Source organism: Propithecus coquereli, unplaced genomic scaffold (assembly GCF_000956105.1).
Source record: "Propithecus coquereli isolate 6110/MARCELLA unplaced genomic scaffold, Pcoq_1.0 Scaffold1, whole genome shotgun sequence".
Classification (NCBI taxonomy): Eukaryota; Metazoa; Chordata; class Mammalia; order Primates; family Indriidae; genus Propithecus; species Propithecus coquereli.
The window spans coordinates 20,625,311-20,650,261 of record NW_012133857.1 but is presented as its reverse complement, the minus strand read 5'-3'; the positions used below and the strand labels follow the sequence as shown (position 1 = coordinate 20,650,261).

The following is a 24,951-nucleotide window of genomic DNA, read 5'->3' as shown; positions in this document are numbered from 1 at the left end:
TGTCTCTCCTCACAATAATGGCAGAGACTTTTGTCTGCCTTATTTACTGCCGAATCCCTAGTGCATAGGGCCCGTGGAAAGGACCCAATCGATGTTTGTTGAGTGAATGAATGAGAAACCCCTCTCGCCTTGTAACGCACCCAGCCTTCTCCCAGGGTCAGCGCATAGCAACCGGAGAAGGCCTTACCTGCCTCTTCCTCCACACTGTCCGCCCTGACCCAGAGATGTCAATCTGGTCAGAAGCCCTGCTCTTGGGCTTTCATCAACACACCTGGGCTCGCTGGCACTGTGCCTGCAGGGCCCACATGGGAACTCTGGCTCCTCCACACCACAGGGACGTCCGGAGAGTCGGAGCATCCCTGAAGGCAGACGGTCAGGCCGTCACCCAGTCCTAGAGACCTTGGAGAAAGACCCCGCCCTAAGCAGGGAGCCAAGACAGCAAGCGCAGTTCTTTCTGAGGCCACACTCTCTCGCACGCCCCAGGCGAGGAGTCCTGGTTTGGGTTTGGAGAACACGCTCTTCAATGGCAAACCAGCACTGAAAACAAAACCTGGGAAAGAGGACAGGCCTTAAGAGGAGCAGGGACACTCCTCCCTGGTTGCACAGTGTGTGTGCCAGTGGAGTCCTCAGAACCCAGTCGGTTTTGCAGGGCAGCCTCACCACGCTCGAGATCACACTAACTCCAAGCCCCAGGAGGGCGAGGTCCCTGTCTAATTCTGCTCACCTTTCGCTCCAGTCCCAGCCCAGTGCCCTGAAAATAGGTGTTCGAAAAAATTGTGAATGATGTCAGTAATGATCACTGCATTTATGGAAGGCCAGCAATGTCGCCACCCATGACAAGCAGGTGTCATCCTCCCCACTCTGCAGATGAAGAAACCAAGGCACAGGTAAGAGAAGGGACTTGTCAGAAAACATAAAACAGCGCCCGGGGAGAGATGGGGTCACATCCGGCGCCGTCTGTCTGCAAAGCCTGCGTTCTGTCCACCACAGCCAGCTCTTGCTCCTGGAAAGGGCCCATAGGAGACCCCTGCACCAGCCTGACCATTTGCCATGGGATTTGGGGACCTATCGCATCTTCCATTTGTCCGTCTGAACTTGGGGGATTTAGGTTCCACCTATAAAAACAGACTCGGGCCAGTGTAGACCCACCTGAGTCCTAAGGTAAGGAATGTCCACTGGGATTCCCCATTGCTGTGAGCGATCTGCTGTTGCCCCGGCCCCAGATGCCACGCCCCCGCCCCAAATCCAACCAGTCTCTGGGGCCAACAGGTCAGGATCCACTATCATAGGGAGATTCCTGCAGTCCTTGAAGGGCTGGACCCACGGCTGAGCAGCAGCCTAAACAATCTGATTTTTCAATGCCCTCAAAGATCCACCAACCGGCCACCACCTTGCTCCTGCCAGGGCCTTGCCTTGCAGTGCCCCTCCTGCTGGACCCCATAAGGACAGAGCCCTCCCCCTCTGAGAGGCTAACTGCCCCAATCTCACCCGGTCAGGATGTCTTAGTCTGCTGGGGCTGCCATAACAGCGTGCCACCAACCAGGTGACTTAAACAACAGAAATTTACTTTCTCACAGTTCTGGAGGCTAGAAGTCCTGGATCAAGGTGCCAACATGGTCAGTTTCTGGTGAGGGCTCTCTTCCTGGCTTGCAGATGGCCACCTTCTCTCTGTGTCCTCACATAGGGGAGGAGGAAGAGAAAGCAAGCTCTCTGGTGTCTCTTCTTACAAGGGCACGAATCCCATGATGGAGGCCTCACCCTCATGGCCTCATTTAACCCTCATTACCTCCCAAAGGCCCCGTCTCCAAATACCATTCCATCAGGGGTTAGGGCTTCACATACATTTGGGAGGGACACAAACATTCAGTCCACAGCATGGGATTTTTTGAGTTGATGTTTGGCTGCCACTCCTCCAGAGAGTACAGGGGGCTGGGCTTACTTTCAAAGCTAGCCCCTTCATTACGTGCCCTCATCTACTTCCCAGAGGGGCCCTGTCCTTATCCAAAAGGTCCCCAACCTAATTGGCACCAGGGTTTGTTTTCATGGAAGACAATTTTCCACAGACTGGGGAGTGGGGTGATGGTTTTAGGATAATTCACACACATTACATTTATTGTGCACTTTATTTCTATTATTATTACATTGTAACATATAACGAAATAATTATACAACTCGCCATAGGTCGGGGACCACTGTTATAGAGAGATGAGCAGGACTGCCCAGTGAGGGACTCTGGTAATGCTCCTGGGTTGCCTGGCAGCAGCTAAGTGAGCCAGGCCTCCCCCTTCCAAGGAAGAGCTTCCGATGAGATCAGGGCACCTAAGCTCGACCTTCTCAGTGTTGAACCTAAAATGCTCATTCCCCCTGCAAAGCCAAACTGAGGCTTGCCCTGTAAAGACAGAGAGGTGCTGTAGGGGCAGAGGCCTTCTGCCTGGGCACAGTCAGACCAGCGTATCCTGGGAGGCTGAAATCATGCCCCCCACATACCTGCCAGCCGTCTGCCAGTATTAAACAACATGCTGGGTCAACCATAAATTCAGAGTGTTGGTTCAGTGTTCCAGATTAAAGGGTGATCACACAGTGAAAGAAGGTCTTTGTAATGGGGAAGGAGAATGTTCCAGAACCCTGAGCTGGAGACAGTTACCACAACTGAGTATGACAAGAAAGCTCTGAGCCTCCCAGAAGCCAAAGCAAAAAGGGAAATACAATCCTTATCTAAAAACATAGAAAGAGTCATAGAAAGCAGAATAGAACAATTCGTTGATTTTCATGGGGGAAGAAACACCAAGCTGTTTATAATCTCCTTGCCCTCATCACCACCTTTCCCAACTTTAATGAGAGCAGCTCAATATTTATCTGTTTCCATGTGTTTCCATTTAAACACAGATTCCACAGCCAAGAAACAAAAACCAGAAAAGTTCCAAAACCTGGCTTCCAATCCTGGCTTCCACCACCTACTAGCTGTAATTTTCGGAAAAACTGTGCTTCTATTTCCAAAACCGTGAAACAGGCATCAAAGTACTTTTCACAGGGTATTCAGTGTTAAATGAGATTTTGTTTGTTAAGTAATTTGCCTGGAATATAGTAAGAACTCAACCTATAGTGGCTGTTGAAGAGTTTGTCACCCCAAAATAAGTCTCTTTGACGTACAAATTATTTTTTAGCTGAAGGCAATTAAGAAGCAGCAAACACACATGAAAAGCTCTCTCCTATCAGCCTAAAGGCAGGATATAAATTCTCCTTTACTGGAGACAACTCTAGACTTTCACCCGCTCAGAGACGGCACCAGAGGGACCTGCAAACAAGTCTCACCCCTTTCATTTTCTCCCATATATTACTTTCCCACAGTTTCCAGTCCTTGGAAGCCTAAACCTGCTTTCCTTTGTCCTGTGCTTTCTCCACAAACATACTGTTCTTTGTTGAAGATGCTACGTAAGCCAGAGTCCTGAGCCACTGCTTTGAGTCGCTGTTCGTTGCAGTTTCTCCCATGAGATGTACACTGCCCATGTTAATAAACTCTTTTTCTCTTGTTAATCTGTCTTTTGTTACAGGGGTCCATCGCAACTGGAAACTCATGATGATTGAGGGAAAATTCTTTTTCCTGCCCTCTACTGTTACCAATCATGCCAGTTTGCCAGAAAAGAGAAACTTCTTTTTAGAACAAAATGCCAAGAGTAATCAGAGCTCGGATATGCCCAAGAAGGAGCATTAATTGCATAATGTTTTGTTTTCAAAACAGAATTTTTACAGAAAAGGCAGGAGCATTCCTCATGTGATTCTGTGTTGCTAAAATCCCAGGTGAACTGCTCACCTCTGGTCCTGCAGGGGGTGTGGGGGAGGGGCTAATTCTGTGGCCCAGGCCTGGATTCAAGCCCCAGCTCTGCACTTATATTTGTCACAAGCCTGGGCAACTTGTTGGACCTCGTTTTCCATTTCCCACATCTGTGACAAGAGTAATGAGAGCAACACTCATTGAATATTGAATGTCTGTGCCAGGGACTTTACTCAACACTTTATATGATTTATTTCCTTTAATCCCTTGAGACTTTTATTACCCCCATTTTATCAGAACCCACGTCTGCCTGACTTTTTTATCCTGGCAACACTTGCTGGTGGGGGCCAAGAACGGTGTTTTGCAAAGCATCCACATTCAAGCTGTCCCATCTGTCACCAGAAACATTCTACAAGCGTGCCGAGGGCAAAGGCCTTCCTCCTTCCTTGCCAGCAAGTGGCCCAGCCCATTCCAATCTGGGACAAGAATCCCAGCCCCATTCCACTTGCAGCTTTCAGAAAAGACAGTGGCCAAATGGAACGCAGGGTCCACATCCCTGCCATCAGCCCAGGAATCTCAGGTAAAGAGCAGGAAGGAGAGAAGCACGTATTGAGTACCTGCTGTGGGCCTGGCAGGTCCTATGCCGTAGACACAAAATGCCTAGCCCCAGCGCCTGGCACATTTCAGGGATGGAACATCCTTCTCCCTCCCTCTCTCTTTTAGTAATATCTTGACAGGTGGCCCAGCATAGCTGTTAAGAGTTAAGGCTACAAGGGCAGAGAGACTTCAGATTCTGGCGGCAGATGGGAGGATTCAGCTCTGCCACCTCCCAGTTGGGTGACCCTAGACAAGATACTTAACATCTCTGAGTCCTTCATCTTTCAAATGGAGGTTCCAGTAGTACCAGCCTCACTCGTCATTGAGAGCACTGAGTTAACAAACGAGTGTTTGGTGCAGGCACATGGCCACACTCAGTAAAAGTTACTCATTATCGTCTTCCCTTTCCCTCGTGGTTTCACTCCTCATCTCTCTCACTGACCTGACCCTTCCAAGTCCTATCCCACTCATTTATTTCTCTAAGTCCCTAGGCTGGTCTGGCATCCATCCCTCCCATGGCTGGCCCACCTCAAGACCCCCTGCCCTTCTCTTAGTCCTTATTTTTTGGGGAAGTGCCGCAGCACGCCTTCTTACTCCAGCTCTGAGTGCCCCCATGTTATCTAATCTTTTTACTGCTATTTTAAAACAACTCCTGAGAATTACTCTTCTGCTACAGGGGCAGAGGCCTTCTGCCTGGGCACAGTCAGACCAGCATATCCTGGGATGCTGAAATCATGCCCTCCACATACCTGCCAGCCATCTGCCAGCATTAAACAACATGCTGGGTCAACCACAAATTCAGAGTGTTGGTTCTGTGTTCCAGATTAAAGGGTGATCACACATTGTGTGCATTGACCCAAGACCCAGGGAAGCCAAGAGCATGGGTGTGGCAAGGCTTCCCTGTCTGGTTCTCCTCTCCTCCCTGGGTGTAACAGAGAGATGGCCTGAGGAAGGGTAAAATGTTTTACAGGTTGTCTCTTTAAAACTCACCCCCACTCTTTTTGGGAATTAAAACCTACATCCCTGCCAGAGTTCAAAGGGCAGTGGAGTGTCTTTTTTATTTATACCACAGGAGATGGCTCAACCAAATGGTCTGGGCAGAGGTCACGAGATTGTCTTCACTGGAGATTAGATGGATCAGAACCATCAATCGTAGTTAAACAATAGCCTGAAGTGGAAAACTCTCCCTTAAAAGCTCTGTATTTCTGTTTGTGGGGAAGATGATGGCACCTTAAGATGAGAGTCTCCTCCTCATTTGCCAGCAAGTGAATAAACCTCTGTTTCCTTCTCCTCAAACCATTTGTCCTCATTCTTCTGAAGTAGCCTCAGGGACAAGTGCCGAACTTTCTGTAACAGAATTTGGCATCCCTAGGTGGGCCCGTCAGTGCCCCAGTGGAATGGGACTCTGTGACTGCTGGAAGAAGCAGGGAGAAGCCCCAGGTCAAGCCCTGGATAGGAGCATTGACTTTTCAGGTAAGAGAGTGAGGGACCGTCAGCTGCTGGAGCCTGATTAGCTCCAGGAAAGGCCTGTCTCTCTTCTCCAGATTAGACGCAGTTCCAACCAGCTTTAACTTTGTTGAGGAAAAGGAAGTGGATTTGGGAGGTGTTCGGATGCCTTGGCCATTTTTTAAGTTCCTTGGCATACACATTGAGACCCTTGATTCCACCCATTTGGGAGGTTTTTGGACCTTCCTGCTCTGAGGCAGGGCATTTTGTTTGGATTTGTTTGGAGGTGCCATTTGGGGATGAAAGTCATGGTCGAGTGGAACTAGGGAACCTGATTTGGAATTGGAGCTCGTTTGTATGGTTCCCAGGGAACCTGTGGAATTCATTGGATTAGGAGATGCTGGTTCTCATTTGAGAATTTGGTTCTCGTTTGGATGGTTCCTATTTGTTTGGAAGGCCTTGGCATTTGAAATTGTTTGTGTTGGGGATTTCCTGTATTGTCTTTGCTTGTTGTTTGTGAGTTTTGTTTCAACTGGGGAACCTGGGGAATTCATTCCCCTTGGATTGGGAGACGATGGTTCTTGTTTGAGAGAATTTGGTTCTCATTTGTTGGGTTCCCATTTGTTTGGCAAGACCTTGGCATTAAGATGACTTGCTCTGGGGATTCCTGCGTTGTCTACTTGTCATGTTGTGCTCATTACCGATTGTCAACATGGGAGGCTCCACTTCTATTCCATCTGGAAGTCCCTTGGGAAGAATCTTGGCTGAATGGCCAACTTATAGCTATAAGTCTATGTCTAAAAGAGAATGGTGTTGTTATAATCCAATGTGTGTGCTAGAGTGTGAGGAGAAGTGGCTGTTGAATGAAACCTTAAATTATTATACTATCTTACGATTGGAATTATTTTGTCAAAGGTCAGGTAAATGGGACAAGATCCCATATGTACAGTCTTTCATGCAATTGCATAATAAAGAGGCTGAAAGGCCAGGTGATAGAATCAGAGAGGGATTAACCTAGTTGAATCTCATAAGCCCTTTACCCACTGCCCAGTCCACCACAGGCCTTTGTGATAATTTTTCTTAATTAAATAGTCAGATTTGCCTGATCCACACCAGTTCTGGGTCGGCTGCTAGGTGCTGGCTGAGATGAGGCACTGCGAGGAACTGCAGCCCAGGGGCAGGCCCAGTGGAAGGGGGAACACTCACAACCTGACTGCCCCCAGTACCTGCTCATGCAATGCAGCAGGGAGATGCCTGTGCCTGCCAAGCTCCCGGGGTTGGCCGCGATGCCTGCTGCAGCTGGGGTGATCCACGGGAATGCACTGCAGGTTCAGCCATGCGCTGATGGAACCCCTGCTAGAGACCTGCAGCTGGCCTGGGAAGCAGGCCCCACACGGAGCCCAGCCCAGGGCAACTGCCGCCTGCCACCTCCACCATCTCAGCACCATGAGAGGGGCTGGGGAGGGCACCACTGGAACTAATTCTTCAGTCCTATACCCACTAGGTTATGAGTCAGGGGTGGAATGGTCCTTCCTTCTAAGACCGGGCAAGGAACTCAATTTGGCCAGAGGGCACCTATAGCTGGGGCAGGGCAATTTCCATTACAGCAATATCAGATAGGGGGCTTGACTGTGCAAGGACAACAGACAGGATCCACTGAGACAGTTAAAAAGGAAAGGGTGGGAAATGTCACCCTATGTTGATGTACAGTGTGCTTTTTGTAAAAAGGAAGGACATTGGAAAGAGCACTTCCAAAGACTGCAAAGGGCTCCAGGTAATAAGAAACACCCAGGACAGCAAATGGTTTTTTTCAAGGACAGGACTCAGATGACCAAGGAGGATTCCTGGGCCCCCCTGCCTCACTAGTGGCTCCAATCCAAATATCCCCACAGGAGCCTTGGGTGAAATTAACAGTGGGGATTCAATTAGTGCTGGTGAAAGATACAGGAGACTGTCATCGTGTGCATTTGAATGGCAGGATCCTGGGACTAGAGTGGCCACACAGCATTGCTGGACTTTGTTGCCTCATGGGTTTAAAAGGGTTCTCCTGCCCTATTTGATGGAAGCTTACTGGGGACTTGTGGAACCTGCAATTGGACAGATTTGCAAACAGCAGGTCACTTATCTGGGATTCCAAATTAGCAAGGGAACCCACAGCAACTGCATGGGTTCCTAGGAATGGCAAGGTTCTGTAGCATCTGGATCCCAAACTTTGGACTAATAGCAAAGCTCTCATATGGGGCCCTTCAAGGGATAGTTGTGCAGCTTCTAATCTGGGCCACAGACTGTAAAAATGCCTTTGAAAAACTAAAGGAGAGTCTATGGCTTCCCCAACTTGGGGCGCTGGGGCAACTTGGGGTTGCCTGACTTGCAGAAAGAATTTAAATTATACATTCATGAAAGACAAGGAATAAGCCTTGGAGTCTTTGTACAGGTGCTGGAAGACATCCCTTGGCCAGTGGCATGCTTGTCAAAGCCACTGAACAATATTGTGAAAGGATAACCTCCTTGCCTCTGGGCAGTAGCAGCTACTTATGAGTTGTTACTAAAGACTGTGTCTACTCTCAATCCTGCCACCCTGCTACCAGCCAAAGAGAATGAACCTTTGCAGCATGACTGTTTAGAGGTTCTGGATGCTGTCTGTTCTCACAGGATGAATCTGTCAGATCAGCTGATGCCAGAGCAAAATTGGGATCTTTTCACCACAAGGAACAAAAAGAAATCAGGCCACTGAAGGTGACCTGTTCCTCAGGGCCTTGATACACTGGCTAGGCTAGATTTAGAGCCTCTTTAAAACTAAAGACTTGGATGACACAGCTAAATGGAGACAGAATTCTCATGGACTTGTTCTCCTACCCGAAGCTTTGGTTGAACCTCTTATGAGGCACCTACATGAATGCACACATTAGGGGCATGATGCCTTAATAGATTTGGTGGGACCTCATTTAAGAGGACCCTGTTCCAATTATTGGCAATTTCACTCAGATGCCTAACCTTGTATTAGTAGACACCTTTTCAGGCAGTGTAGAGACTTATCCTACCCAAACAGAGATAGCGTCCAAAGTTACCAGAATCCTTCTGAAGGAACTCACTCCAAGATGGGCTCCTACCAGGAGCTGCTGGCCTGGGACAGGGGCTCTGCTGAGTTCCTGCACATGTACAACAGCATAGAACAGGAACAGGCCTTGGAGGACAAAGGGATGATGGGCATTAGCAGTCCAGGGAAAGAGGCCAAGCAGGTGGAGAATGGAATGCTGGTGATGGACGCTGTGGGCAGGCAGCTGCAGCGACAGCTCAGCAGCTCCTCCTTCTACAGTGAGGATGTCAGCGGGCACCACAGCAGCATGGCAAAGCTGCAAAAAGCCAGGGCCAAGAAGGAAGAGATCTGAAAGCTGATGGAGGCAGACAAGGCTCACACAGGGAAGGTCAAGCTATTCATGTCCTGGGACTACATGAAGGCCATTAGACTGTTCTCCTTCCTGAGCATCTTCCTCTTCTCATGTAACCATGTTGCCACCCCGGCTTCTAACTATTGGCTCAGCGTCTGGACCAATGGTCCCATTGTCAACAGGATCCAGGAGCACACTAAAGTCCATCTGAGCATCCACGAAGCCCTGTGCATTTTGCAAGATATCCCCGTGTTTGACTACTCCATGGCAGTGTCCATTGGGGGAGGGGCAGTTTATTTCCCACTGTCTGCACCTGGATCTGCTGCACAATGTCCTGTGGTCACCCATGAGCTTCTTTGAGCAGACACACCCCCACCCCAGTGGGAACCTGGTAAACCACTTTTCCAAGGAGCTGGACACAGTGAACTAAGAGATCCCCAGGTCATCAAGATGTTCATAGACTCCTTTCCTCCCTACAGAGTGATAATGGACCCTCCTTTGTAGCAGAGGTAACCCAGTAAGTAAGCAAAGCCCTACATCTAGAATGGAAATTGCATTAAACCCATCTAAAGTGGGATAGGGTGTTGCCGCTTGCCCTCCTCCAGATAAGGGTAACCCCTAGAAGCAGGCTTAAGTTAAGCCCCTGAGAAATAGCTTATGGGAGACCCTTCTCAGCACCCTGAGGTAAGCATGGTAATATAACCATGAATAAAGAAAGCAAAGTAAAGCAATATGTCAAATGAGTGGGTTAGATGCTAACCACCATGCATGAGTTTGCCTCTTTCAGGTCCGCACCCCAGTTGGAAGCAGAGAAGTGGAAGGAACCCTCTGAAGGGATTCTAACAACTCACACCACCTTGAAATTATCAGAAGCAAAAACGCTGGGTCCATCATACCAGAGTAATGAGGTGTCTCATGGAAGAAGTCCCAAGACCCCAGTGGATGGGCCAGCCTTTAGGCAATCTAAAGTATCTGTTTAACAAGGAGAAAAAATGAAAATGTTGATATTTTCACTAACCTTTCTTTGGTTATTTGTTCTGTCTATAGGATGGAGAAACAACTCTTTAGTAAGGATTTCCTGGGCTATCGCCTCTTCTACTGATTTGTCTCACTGCTGGGGTTTGTCATCCTAGACATTGTTCAATGCAAGTATTCCTGTATATGATTTCTGAATTTGCATAAACCGGTCTCTCAGATAACCAACAGGACGTGACCAATAGCTCCATACTCAGAGATCCCATGGTTCTTTCTTGCCAGCCCTGTATCAGACATTATGTGCAAGGCAACAGTAAGGACCCACAGTCCTACTGGTGTCTTCAATACTAAGTGGGGTAAAATCTCTCTCATCAGGTATCCCCCTCCATTTCACCTTATCAATCCTTACAGCTATAATTATTGCTTATGCCTTTTTTCACCTGGTAATCTGTTGCATTATCTGTTTTTGTAAATCTACTGCCAAAGTTTTGCAATGGCATAAATAAGCATAAAATTTCCATCTAAAACATCACCCCAATTCAGCAGGAAGTAGCTCTATGACTATGTCGCCACTCCCCCATAGATATGGAAGGGTAAAATCTATAGTGGGAAATATGTAACAGAAGGAACAGCTTGAAAAAGGGTAAAATGTTCTACAAGTTGTCTCTTTAAAACTCACCCCCCACTCTTTTTGAGAATTAAAACCTACATCCCTGCCACAGGCCAGTAATCAGAAGGGCAGGGGAATGTCCTTTGTTCTTTATACCATAGGAGATGGCTCAACAGAATTGTCTGGGTGAAGGTCACAAGATAGTCTTTGCTGGAGATGGGATGGATCAGAACCATCAATTGTAGTTAAACAGCAGTAGCTGGAAACTGAAAACCTTCCCTTTAAAAGCTCTGTATTTCTGTGTATAGGGAGGATGATGGCACCTTAAGACGAGAGTTTTCATCCTCCTCATTTGCCAGCAAATTACTAAGTCTTCCTTTCCTTCTCCCCAAACCACTTGTCCTTGTCCTTCTGATTCAGCCTAGTGGACAAGTGCTGAACTTTTGGTAACATGGGGAGTTGAAACAGTCCACTTCCAAGTCCCCTTGCCCTTAGGCAGAGTCCAGTGACTAGTTCTGGTCAATTAAATAGGAGCAGAAGTGTGACGAGGATCTCTTCTGTACTAAGGCAATGAGAAGCCCCAGGGGATCCTCAAGTGTCTCTTGTCCCCTTAGCAGCAAGTGCAGAGGCTTAGAGTTAAGATGGAAGAGGCACAAAATCAAAGCTGCCTGGCTCGCTAAGTCACCACATAGAGGACAGCTGTCCAGGATGGTTATCATGCCAGCAGTGGAATTGGCACAAGGAAGAAATAAATTTGTATTTAGCCACTCAGATTTGGAGGTGCTTCATTACTTCAGCATGGTCTAGCTCATTCTGCCTAATGAAATAATACAAGACGTCTATGGACGTCTTTTCCACAAAAGTCTATGGAATTCCAATCTTGTAGTGACACAGCTAGAAAAAAGGATAATGTTCAACATAATGTTTTAAACAATAAATGACATGAATGTTAATGTAACTCAAAAATGTAATGTATTCAAAGAAAGTTAATAAAACACGAATAGGAATAAAAGACACTGTGGGGGTGGGGAATGGAGACAAATGTGTTCCTCTAGATTGGGAAGATGAACGGATATTGTAAAATCTGTCTATTAGTCTAGGGAAATTTTAGTCTTCACTAGATTTTAAGGCCCCAGGAAATACCCATAGACTTTGACAGACAGTGAAATTGTATTAGTCAAGACTCCTTTGGTGTCCAATGACAGAAATACAACTCAAACTGATTTTAAGAAAAAAATGGAATTTATATGTATAAAATCAAGAAGTGTGGCTGGATCCAGGGTCTCATGGCATTAGTTCTCATTCTCTCTCTCTCTCTCTCTCTCTTTACCACTGTTTCTCCATGTAGGGGATGAGATGACTCCTGGTAGCCCCTGACCCATCCAACTGAGCAAGCACAGCAGAAAGAGTCTATCCCAACTAGGAACCATTTGGGGGTGGGCAGTCAGAGAAGAGGGTCTCTGGCTCAACTTGGATCATGTGTTTATTCCTGAACTAATCACTTTGGACCAGGGAGTTGAGATATTATGCATGGTCATGCTTGGGCCATACGTCCATCCATCTGTCCCCAGTGAGATAGGAAGAAATGTCACCCAAAGCATGTGGCATCTTCACAAGAAAGAAGGATTTGCTTACCAGAATAAGGAGTAGAATTGCTGAGCAGGCAAAAATAGTAGATGTCCACTACAGAAATTCATCTAGAAGAATAAGCAGGTAAAGATACCAAAAGATGAAAAATTTTAAAAATTACAGTGAGACAAAGAGAGAGATAGGTATATGCACATGAATTATGGGCTCAACTCTACTAAATTTTAAAATTTCAAACAATATAACAATAGGATAATTATAAAACCACATGATATCAAGGCAGAAATAATGAACCACTGACACAGAATTGATATTTCCAAAATAGAATCAAGCAAATATAAGAAGTTAATATGTGAAATGCTAAGAGCAACATAATACTCTTCAATATTTATTCGTTCATTCAGCAAATGAATTTGTTCTACAAAAAAATTAAATTTTTCTTTAAGAGAATAACAATATTAAGAAAGAACTAATTTAGATCTATACTTTACACTATACACAGAAAACATTCCAAGTGAAAATTAAATATGGGCCACCATCAAGTGAACCAATATAGATGTATTATGGGTTCCCAGAGGAGCAAAATAATGACAGAAAACTTCCCAAATCTGAGGAAAGATATAAATATCCAGCTCAAAGTTCTTCAATTAGGTTTAATTCAAATAAGATACACCAAGATATATTATAATCAAACTGTCAGCAATCAAAGACAAAGAGAAGATCCTGAAAACAGCTGGAGCATATTACACACAAGGGAACTCCAATACAGCTATCAGTAGATTTCTCAGCAAAAACCTTACAAGCCAGGAAAGAGTGGGATGATATATTCAAAGTGCTGAAGGAAAAAAAAACCTGCCAACCAAGAATACAAAAAGCTGCCCTTCAGAAATGAAGGAGAAATAAAGACTTTCCTAGACAAACAAAAGCTGAAGGGGTCCATCACCACTAGACCTGCCCTAAAAGAAATGAAGAGAGTTCTTCAAGCTGAAAGAAAAAGATTTTCCTATGTTTTCATGTTACTAACATGAAAATATATGAAAGTACAAAACTCACTGCTGAAAGTAAGTACATAGTTCAAATTCAGACTACTCCAATACTGTAATGGTGGTGTCTAAATCACTTACATCTTTAGTATGAAGGTTAAAAGACAAAACTATTAAAAAATAATTATAGCTACTATAACTTGTTAAGGGATACACAATATAAAAAGATGCAAATCATGACATCAAAAACATAAAATAGAGTGATGTTACCAAAATGGTGGAGTAGAAGAAATCTGACTTTACTCTCCCCCACAGAAACTCAAAAACAGATATCCAGCACCAAGATTATCATCAACAACATCCCAGAACTCAAATCTGAGGCTGAGACAATCCCTGGGACCATAGAGAAGTGAAAAACTCTGAGCAGGTGGTAAGAAAAATGGACTTCTCTATCCACAATGCACTTCTCCCAATCTTCCAGGCACTGCATGTGAAAAATTCCTCCCTGACTCATGGTTTCTACACTGCAAAAAGTGAGACCAAGGTGGACAGCCAGGTTCCCCATCATCTTGGGTTCCCTTGCAGGAAAATCATTCCTGCCTCCACCAACAGGAAGCAGTGCAAGCGTCTATAGGAAAAAAAACCCTGGGGGCAGCTAAAGACAAAGGGGAGAGGTGGAACTAAAAACCCCAGATCAGGAAACTCTGCTCTTTACCTCAGCCAAAGGAGATACCAAATCAGAGTGGCTGCTGAGCAGCACCATACTATAGGAGACAGGCTCCATGGGCCTCTAGGCACAAACCCCTAGCCAGCCTTCCCTCACAGCCAGGGCATCTCCTCTGGGACACCTCCATCCAGGATGGGTAGTGCTCTGAACATTTGTGAGAGCCAACGCAAACCTGGGTTTAAGACACCATCTAATGCTGGAAAAAAGGCAGTGATCTAGGATTAGGGGACTCAAAGTCACTGCAAAGAACTTATAAGCAGACATACCCTAGAAAGACCAAAACAATACAGACAGAGAAAAGTGTAACAAATAACTATTCCTTCAATTTGGGTCCATAGACATGTGTTCATTAAAAAAAACAACAAACGGAAAAATGACCTCCCAAATGTAGACAGCAATGTGTGAGTGCTCAGATCAAGAATTCAAAATACCAATTCTAAGAAAACTCAACAGACTCCAAAATAACACAGAGGAGTAATTAAGAAATTTAACAGAGAAGTTTAACAAAGAGATTAAAATAATAATTTTTTTAAAGATCACAGAAATTCCAGAACTGAAAAATACATTTGCTGAGCTGAAAAATGCATTCGAGGTTCCCAACAATAGAATGAACCAAGCAGAAGACAGAATCAGTAATCTTGAAAACAGGCTATTGGAAAATACACAGAGGAGAAAAAAGAAAAAATAAAAGACTTCTGTACAGCAAAGAAAACAATTATCAAAGTGAAGAGACAACCTCAGAATGGGAGAAAATTTTTGCAAACTACCCACCTGACAATGGATTAACAACCAGAATATAGAAGGAACTCGAACAACTGGATAACAATAAAATAAATAATCTGATTTTTAAATGGGCAAAAGATCTTAATAGACATTCCTCAATAGAAGACATATAAATGGCCAACAGATATATGAAAATATGCCCAACATCACTAATCACCAGGGAAATGCAAATCAAAACCACAATAAGGGCCGGGCGCGGTGGCTCACGCCTGTAATCCTAGCTCTGTGGGAGGCCGAGGCGGGCGGATTGTTTGAGCTCAGGAGTTCGAGACCAGCCTGAGCAAGAGCGAGACCCCGTCTCTACTAAAATTAGAAAGAAATTAATTGGCCAACTAAAAATATATAGAAAAAATTAGCCGGGCATGGTGGCGCATGCCTGTAGTCCCAGCTACTCGGGAGGCTGAGGCAGGAGGATCGCTTGAGCCCAGGAGTTTGAGGTTGCTGTGAGCTAGGCTGACGCCACGGTACTCTAGCCTGGACAACACAGTGAGACTCTGTCTCAAAAAAAAAAAAAATGTCACATGTATCCCCCAAATATGCACAACTATTACGTACCAATAAACATTTCTAAAATAAAAATAATTTTTTTAAAAAACATACAATGTCGAGGGAGTAGTAAAAGTGCAGAGTCTTTTTCTGTGGTTGAAGTTAAGCTATCAGCTTAAAATAGCTGGTTAAAACTGTAAGATGTTTTATGTAAGCCTTGTTAGGTCCGGAGCCGAGGTAAAGACACACAAAGCCTTATATGTAGCAAAACGCTGTTTATTTTGCGTGTCTGGGTGCAGATGGTTGGAGGCGAAAAAGTGTCCACACTGAGGGAGAGGAAAGCCTTGGGTTTTATAGACAGTTTCTCCATGGGGAATAAGTAAGTGGACCAGAAGAGCTGCTTGTAATAAATTATTTTTCAAACAACTAGCTCCTAGGACCCCTGCCCCAGTCACATCCGTCCTTCAAGCCTCGTGATGACCACAAACAAAAACCTATAGTAAATACACAAAAGATGAAAAGAAATCAAAGCACACCACTACAGAAAATTATCTAATCACAAAGGAAGACAACAAGAGAGGAAGAAAGAAACAAAGGATCTACAAAACAACCGGATAACAAAACTCAGCAGTATTTTAAACCCTGCCTATTCCAAAGACAGGACTGGCCCTCACAGCTCCCTGGAGATAACCTCTGAGCTCGGGAAACATCCTACCTGAAAAGAGTGTCTTTGTATACGCGGAGCCTTGGGCCTTGACAGGCAGTTTACTAACGATGTGATTTATAGTAGTTCCTTGGGCCACGCTGTATCAGTTTGCCCTCTGGAGAGCTGGAGACCCAATAACTAAGGTCGCTACACCAGCATCCCATGCCCTGTGACAAACTCTAACAACTCTGGAGCTTGCCTAGTTGTCGGTACTGCATGCATATTGTGACACATCGTTGCTGGGATAATTGAATGCTGCCGGTACGACAACTGGGAGAAGACAAATGGAAGCTCAGCCTGCTCTCTCCTGGACGCCACATTATGCACCTTTTTCTTTGGTTGATTCTAATAGGTATCCTTTTGTTACGGCAGGGCTGACAGAGAATAGACCGAGAGACACAAGCAGAGATTTTGGCAATACAGGTTTTACATGCCGGCCAGCAAAGCTCAGAGGGGAATTTGCTCTCCCCAAATTCTGAGCACCAGACAAAGAGCATTGCAGTCTTTTATACACTCTGCTTAAGGAGGAGGGGCACAGCTACAACAGGGTTGACTTTAGTGAGGCAGGGTCCTGAGCCACTTTACAGCTTGGTGCACTAATTGCTACAGGTGATTTAGGAAGGGAAGGTCACAGGTAAGGAGGGGGCCCAGGTAAGGATCGCAAGGGGAAAAGCCCGGTAGTGGAATTTCTAAGAATTCCACTTTAGTGGAATTTTCCAATCTTCCACTTCACTTTCACTGCATAATAAACTATGAGCATAAGTATAACAGTTTCTGCGTTCTGTGAGTCCTTCTAGCAAATCATTGAACCTGAGATTGATCTTGGGTAACCTCTGACACGTTAGGTAACAGCATTGCATCAATGTTAATTTCTTAGTTTCAAAGTTGAACCATATAAGATATTAACATTAGAGGAACATTAGAGGAAGCTCAGTGAGGGATATACAAGAACTATGCAACTTTTTGAAAGTCGAAAGTTATTTCAAAATAAAAAGTTAAAAAAAAAAACAAGGAGACGTGATGATAATTGTCAAAGCAGGGTGTTAGGTACATGTGGGTTCATTATATTTTTTTTTCTCTACTTTCATACAGGTTTGAAATTTTGCATAATTAAAAAAAAAACCTTTTTAAGCTACAGAATTCGATAGTCGAGTGCAACAAATCAAAATGATCACATCCAAAACGCATAGAGCAGGGTCAGCTACAAAGTTGGTGAAGAAACAATTTAGACATGGGGAGTTTATTAAGATGTGGAAACTCTGGCAGAAAGAAAGTAATTGCCCGCGGTTAGGGAGAACACAAATCCTTGGCAGAGGCCAGATTGGAAGCCAGAACTTTCACTTCCAAACAGTGGGGTCAAGGCCACCTTCCCTGAAACCACCACCCTGTGTAGCCACTATCCACAGCAACGGGGACTGCCAGGGTCCAACCTCCACCGTCCCAGCAGGACCTACTAGGTGATAAGCCTGCAGGCTGTGTGACAGGTCCTGCCTCTTCCCGCACACACAAGCTAGCCACCACCTTGGGGATACAGTGGGGAGCAGCAAGGCCCCTTAGTGAGCAAAGGCCCCATATCACAGATGGGGAGGCCGAGGCCCAGGAGCGAGGACACCTGCCTAGAGTCACCATGTCTCAGAAATCCTGCCAGGAGAGGAGCCTCAGTCTCCTACTGGCCAGTGGGTGTCTCCTGATTTCTTTCCCAGTCTTGCACAAGAGCCGATCTTTGTCCTCAGAACCTGGTTGAAATTCCAGTTCTATAATCTATTAACACTTATTGTGCAAACCTGAGCAAAGCAACATCCCCTCCCTGAGCTTATTTCCTTACCTGCAAAACAGGGTAGGGGGGTGAGGGGCTGGCTGCATCCTACTTCCCAGGGTTGTTATGCATGGAAGTGAGGGAACCTCTAAGCCTCTCATCCCACTCACGGAGAGGAGACGCGACTCCCCTCTGGGTCGCACACAACGCACAGCCTGACACATGGCAGGTGCTCCACAAAATTTGTCCAGGGAATGTCAGGTAATGCTAAGCATAAGAAAAGTCAAATTTTAAAGCAGAAACATGGGGAGAGAAGAAAATCATTCACCTTACAGAGCAACACTTTCGCACAAAGACCACCTGAGGGGAGCCTATTAAGTTCACGCGTTAACAGCTTGAGTCCCTGAAGGGCACAGGATGAAAGACCAGGAAAGGTGGCAAAGACAGGGACTTCACTTTGGAAACACGGCTGGCTGGCGTACACAAGTACAAGTAGTCTCAAAGGAAGCCCCGGCTTTGAGACGGAAGGGCTGCACCTTCAAGGCAATCCTCCCAGGGCAGCCCTGCACAGCACAGCACACCCACCCAGGGAGGCGGGGAGGAAGGAGGGAAACTCAGTGAGCCCCGCCATGCGGGCTGAGAGCTCGCCTGGCAGTGGCCACCCTTGGACTTCGGTGTCCCAGCCCCCTGGTGGGAGGAGAGAGGGGCTGGGCAGCCAGCCTGCTGGAGGCCTAGGTCTGCAGTTGAGGAGAGGCCAGCCTGAGCCTACAGTGCCAGCACAGGACAGAGGTGAGTCGAGAGAGCCATGCCCAGGGCAGGGAGGGGCTGGGAGACCCCTGGGGACTGGCCCGTCCCAGGAATGGCCCCTGGGACGGCTCCTACTGACTGAGCACTGCTTCCTTCACTGGGCACCCAGGGAGCCAGGCCCTGAAGCAGGACTTAGGGCCACAGCATGGCTGAGACAGAGGTCCTGGCCCTCTTCCCGTTTCTGTTTTAGTAGGGAGGAGACAGCAGTAAACGAAAACATAGTAAGTGAGTGAATTATCTCGTATCTTAGAAGGTGATCAGTGAAAACAAAAAGAGTACGGCAGCGTGAAGGGGACTGGGTACACCCGGGGAGGGGCTTGGGATTTCGAAGAAGGTGGTCACTGAGAGGTGGAGGTGACACTGATGTGGGACACCGGGAGTGGAGATGGCATCCGAGGCAGGGTGTTCTGGGCAAAGGGCGCAGCCCCAGCCAAGGCTGGCGGAGCAGGGAGGCCTGGGGTGTTCGGGAACAGCAAGGAGGCAGGAGCAGGAGCAGGCACAGTGCAGAGAGCGAGGGGCAGAGAAGAGGGGCGCGAGGAGAGAAGCTGGTAAGGTGGGGCCTGCAGGGGACCCAGGGGCAGAAGATGGGGCTCCCTGCCAGCACCCCTGCAGTCCTGACTTGCATATGAACGCCACTTGCTACATGTCTGCCTGACCTCACAAAGTCTCCTCCCTCCCCAAGGCCCACATCCTCTCTATAATGGTAAGAACCATGGTGCATTGCAGGGGTGAGGTGAGGAAAAAGGGAAATCAAAAAGTGGCAGCTGGCAGAAAGAGTTACGGCATGCCTCCTGCGATCTAGACACGCAGAGTGGGCTCCGGGGTGCTCACTGCCTTGGGGGAGGGACATGTCACTAAATATGAACTTGTCCCTAACACTAATAGCACCCAGTGGGGGCACGAAAGAGGTCCTGGGTTCTCCCCGGGTACTGCCATCAGGAGGGTGTCATGGAGGAGGGGTCCCTGGAAGCTGGGGCTCACTAGGAACACGGGGGCGCTAAGCCTTGGCCGGAGGGAACCGCAGGGGCGAAGGGTAGGAGGAGAGTGAGTGGAGCCCGGGATGAGGGTGAGCTGACACAGGAGAGAGGCAGGCGGGCTCCGTTCCACAAACAGTGGGTACCAAGGAGCACATCCCAAGAGGGGAGGAAAACATGACCTGCAGTTCAAGAGCTCACGCTGGCAGCTGGGAGCAGATAAGAGGGATGTGGAAGCCAGGCAAGAGATGGCAGAGGCCTGAGCGGTAGCCAAGGAGATGGGCAGGAGCAGACGGATCTCAGAGACTGGAGAAGAAGGATGGACGGCACCTAGGGGCTGCCTCGCTGCGGCCAAGGATTTGCTGTGAAGGAGGCGGCACCCACCCTGGCTTCGGGGATACCCAGGGGCTCCAGGGGAACACTTCCCAGACAGGGAGCAGGCTTCCTCCCCTCAGCTCCATGGTACCCCCACAGGGCTCACAGAAACAGGGCTAAATGAGCCCAAAACTTTCCCCCCCGAAAGCCTCCACAGTGGGGCTGTTGTGTGGACATAGACTCTTGGCCACCTCCAGCTGTGTGGCTAGGGGCCACTCACTTAACCTTGCTGGGATTGTTCTCTTCATGTGTCACCTTCCTTGACTTTGCATGAGGATTTCCCCAGGCAATGCTTGAGCGAGGACTGCATACCACGCCTGGTCCACAGCCAGTGCCCCAGAGAGAGTGCGGACGTGGAGTGGCACTCAGCTTTTCTCCACCCAGCAGCCCCTGGCTGACACCTGGCCCGGGACACTTCCTCCCACACACAAGTTCTTTGCAGCGCCCAACGCTCAGAGCAGACCTCCAGAGCAGCCAGACCAGAAGTGTCTCTCCTCAGTTACCAGGCAGACCCAGGACAGGATGAGCAGCCCAGTGCACCGAGTTTCGTTGGGGGACACCTGGAGCGGGCAAGTGCATCCCGACATAGACAGCGAGAGGCGCACACAGTCCTTCGAAGTGGAACGGCTCACCAACATCCTTGACGGAGGTGCCCAGAACACCGCGCGCCGGAGGAAAGTTGGTAAGGGGAGGCTGAGGAATGGAGCATCTGCTTTATGCCCCATGCTTTGCTTGGAGGAGAGTCCTTCATTAGCAGTCCTGCCTTCAAATAAACTTTGCCCTCGAAATCCCACTGTTAGAGATTCATTCCTTTGGACGGTAAAGACACTCGTAACATGCCACTGTTCCCTGAGCTCATCTAAGGGGTAGAAAAGACCTAGGCAGCAGAAGACCTGGATGCTGGTTTTAAAATTCTACACTGCATAGCTTTGTAACCTCAGGCAAATCATTCTCCCACCTCTGGTCCTCAGTTGTCTCACCTATAAAATGACAATAACATCTGACTTTCTTTCCAGGTCCATGAAGCAAGTGAGTGGGAAGATTTGAAGGTGTCAGAAACCTCACCCAGGTCCCTAAGCCCTCTTGTTCTCTGTCCCCTGCAGAGAGCATCATCCACAATGACCCAGAGTTTAGCTATAAGGATAACTATTTCATGACCCAGAATGAGCTTTACGAGGCTGCCATGCGGAAGACATTCCACATCCGCATGCTGACACAGAGCCTGGGCTGGTCGGAAGAGGAAGTAATCTACGCTTACAGGTGCTGACTCCTGATTCCTAGAGGAACCTACCTGGGATCTCCTGGAACGTTCCTCCCACCCCAGGCCCATGAGCCACTTTCCCCAACAAAGGCAGTACTGGCTGGGAAAGCAGGATGCCAGGTGCCCCCTCCCTCCTGTGCTCTACCCCGGCTGGGGGTTCCCGGGCCCCTGTCTCCCATAGGCTACTCAACCACAGCATCTCTCCTCCATAGATCCCTGTCTGGAGACACAGTGTTAGGTCTGAACACAGTCTTCCTGAAAGCCCTCAGGAGCCTGGGCTCGGAGGAACAGATTGCCAAATGGGAGCCACTCTGCAAAACGTGCCAGGTCATCGTAACATACGCCCAGACAGAACTGGGACACGGTGAGTGCAGGCTGTCGCATGCAGTGTTTAGGTGTGCGCTGCACAACTCCAGAGGGCCCATTCACATGTTGGTAGTCATAGATTTATGTATTTAATAGGAGAATTTCCAGTAGATGGCAGTCAAGGGTCTTTTTCTAATTTGCACAAACATTGTATGAGCTACCAGTGGGGCAAGTGATGCCTTCTGGAAACATCAGCATCCATCCCTTGTCATGGAATGGCCACAGGGATTGTGTGTCCCGCACACAGCCCATGGACGAACGGGGAGAAATGCCTGCAAGTGTAGCTGGGAGCCGGCCCTTACTCCATACTGGGCTGGTGCCTGAGAGTTCCAGGGCCACCTGGAAGCCACTTCCCAGGTAAGAACCCATCTAGGCCCAATGTCTAACTCCCCTTCTTGATCCCAAGGGACATACCTTCAGGGCCTGGAGACCGAAGCCACCTATGACGCAGCCACCCAGGAGTTTGTGATACACAGCCCCACGATAACTGCCACCAAATGGTGGCCTGGGGACCGTGAGTATCCATCCATCCCCCAAGGAGAACAAAGTTGGAGGGCAGAGTGGCACTAGCTTTGATGTCCACAGACCTCAGGTTGATTTCCTATTCTAGGCGGGCGACCTGGGGCAAGTCGATTCCCCTCCCTGAGCCTCAGGTCCTCACTCTGTAAAATAGTGAGTCACTGGGAGGTCCCCAAGGGAACTTTGAAGTAGAGGACAAAACACACCCAAATTTGGGGGGATGAGGAACAAGGCCTCACACACACACACATACACACACACACACACACACACACTTGGCCTAGCGCCAGGCCCTCCCCACGACCCCAGTTCCTCTCATCTCCCGAGTTAATGATGAAGTTGCCACCAGCGGGAGCCCAGGCCCTGCGATTACAGTTCGTGAGAAAAGCACCCTCCTTCTCCTTGCTGCACACGCCCAGAAAGGCTCACTCCCGCCACCAGCGCCCATCGGGCAACTCCCCAACACACGCCGTACCTCCCCCTATGGCCACCAGGTGGCGGCCACATCAAGCGTCCCGAGGCTGAATGGTTTTCCAAGCCCCCAGGAGGGGGTCCTCCTTCCTCAGACTTGAGAATTCACCTCTGAGGACACATCTGGGGCACTTGGGGACCCAGTCGGTGAATGCCTTGTGCGGAAAAAAATAAAGAAAACAAATGTGAGGAGTCCAGCTAGAGCAGGGGAGCGACAGAGAGGTGAGATACAGAGGGGGGATTGAGAGAGAGAGAGAGAGGCAAGAGAAATGAGAGAGAGAGAGAGAGAGAGAGAGAATGAATAACCACTGTCAAAAGTACAGAGAAAAGAAACCAACCTTCAAGATCAGGCAGACCAGGGTTCAAATCCCAGCTCTGTCCCCTCCAGGCCAGTTACCTTCAGGGTGTCACTCCACTCTCTGAGCCTCAGTTTCCTTATTGGGAAAATGGGACTTCCTCGCACCTGCCCTGTAAGAGCACCACCTGGATTGTGATGAGTGGTGATTACCTGCATTCATCATCATGAGGTTGATGACGGTGATTGATTAGGAGTTTGGGGGGGCAGAATCTCACTCATTTCATTTGCCTTTGCCAAATCACTGCTAGGTCTGATTCTTTGGGGGCAATTCCCTCTCTCTGTGACCCGTGACTTAGGGCCCCATCAGTGACCCCAGCCCCAGGAGGCTGGCTTGGCAGGCAGCAATGCACAGGTCGTCCTGTGATGGGCCTCTCATCTCTCTGCCCTCAGTGGGACGGTCGGCCACGCATGCCCTGGTCCTGGCCCAGCTGATCTGCTCAGGAGCCCGGCGGGGCATGCACGCCTTTATTGTGCCCGTCCGGAGCCTTGAGGACCACAGCCCGCTGCCAGGTAAGCCCATGCTGCTCCCTCAAGGACCCCTGCCAGGAGGAGACCCTACCAGGCCTCCCTGTCTTGGGGCCCCAGAGGTCCACGGGAGAAGCTGAGACACGTCTCTCCTTTGGGCAGGGAGGGGTCCAGTTGGGAAGACTTGGTGCTAACTGGTTGGTGACTCTGAGCAAGAATCAGAATCTTCCTGACCTCAGCTTGCTCTCCTGTAAAACAGGTGTGATAACACCGATGTCACAGGCGGCTGTGAGCTGGAATGCATGTGTGACACCTGGCACATAGCAAGCGTTCAACTGATGGGTGTTCTCATCTCCATCTCCTTCTAGGAATCACTGTTGGGGACATCGGGCCCAAGATGAGCTTTAATCAATTGGACAATGGCTTCCTGCGACTGGACCATGTGCGAGTCCCGAGGGAGAACATGCTGAATCGCTTTGCACGGGTCAGGACCCTGGGGAGCAGGGGACCTGCACTGCCTGGAGAAGGGACCTGTGTTCTGTGCAGGCTGATGCTGGCCCTGGGTCCTCATCCATAGAGCTGAGTTTTGGTCACATACCCCCACCCAAAGAGGCTCTGGTGTCCCATAGACTGGGGTCAAACCCCAGCTTAGGAGCAGTGTGATCTTGGGCAAGTCATTTCGTCTCTCCGAGCCCGAGACTTCTCATGTGTAAATGCTCATGACATGGGATGGCAGAGCAATCGTGGGGGGTGGGGTTGGCAAGGCAATCCCAGGAGAGGGACAAGGCTGAAGGTGATATGCATAGTATTTACCCACAGTGAGGTCTGGACACAACCAGTCACTGAGCAGACGCCAGCCAGAGTGCTGGCAGAGTTCCGAAGGTCCCAGTTCTGCCAGGCATTATCCCTTTAGTTGTGGGTGATGAGGAGGTCCAGGGTGTCCCAAGAGAGGAGCTATGAACCAGGGCACTTGGGGACGTGTCTAGTGAGCAAGCAGCACAGAAGCGTCTGGTATTTTAACATCCCGGCTGACGGCCACTGTCTGCTCCAGATAAGGTTGAGGAGCGTGGCACCCGCCAGCTGTGCAGGCCCACAGTTCTTGGGGTGGGGCAGGATGGGGGGACTTGGCTCAGACCCCGACCCCATCCTTGTCCCACACAGGTCTTGCCAGATGGCACCTACATCAAGCTTGGGACAGAACAGAGCAACTATCTTTCCATGGTGGTGACACGGGTGGAAATTCTGTTGGGAGAGATCCTCCCCCTGCTGCAGAAGGCTTGCGTCATCGCCACGCGCTACTCGGTCATACGCCGCCAATCCCGGCTCCGGCCCAGGCAAGGGGTGCCCAGAGGCTAAGCACAGCAAACCTGGCTACCTCTCAGTCCCACCATGCCCGCCCCCTGACACCACTGGGGTGCTGGAAGCAGGCATTTCCTCCCCCACCACCCCCAAACACACCCACACACAAAAGCTTCCTGGATCTGGCCCTATCTGGGCATGTCGGTGGGGTCTCTCTGGCTCCCTCTAACCCAGCTGGC

The 24,951-nt window shown here is 48.6% G+C and overlaps 1 protein-coding gene across 2 annotated transcripts in view; it reads left to right on the top strand.

Annotated features, from left to right (window-relative positions):
• The first annotated feature begins 18,528 nt into the window (after positions 1–18,528).
• The window catches only part of ACOX2 (acyl-CoA oxidase 2, branched chain), a 28,602-nt gene continuing 22,179 nt past the window's right edge, over positions 18,529–24,951 (top strand). Inside the window, exons 1-8 of one of the 2 annotated variants that reach the window (XM_012638680.1) lie at positions 18,529–18,606; positions 20,473–20,655; positions 21,077–21,233; positions 21,447–21,598; positions 22,007–22,114; positions 23,339–23,458; positions 23,782–23,897; positions 24,575–24,747. In XM_012638680.1, the coding sequence (XP_012494134.1) occupies positions 20,496–20,655; positions 21,077–21,233; positions 21,447–21,598; positions 22,007–22,114; positions 23,339–23,458; positions 23,782–23,897; positions 24,575–24,747 (986 nt within the window). In that variant the 5' untranslated portion in view covers positions 18,529–18,606; positions 20,473–20,495. The remainder of the gene's footprint in view (positions 18,607–20,472; positions 20,656–21,076; positions 21,234–21,446; positions 21,599–22,006; positions 22,115–23,338; positions 23,459–23,781; positions 23,898–24,574; positions 24,748–24,951) is intronic. The other variant, XM_012638690.1, reaches the window with a different exon arrangement.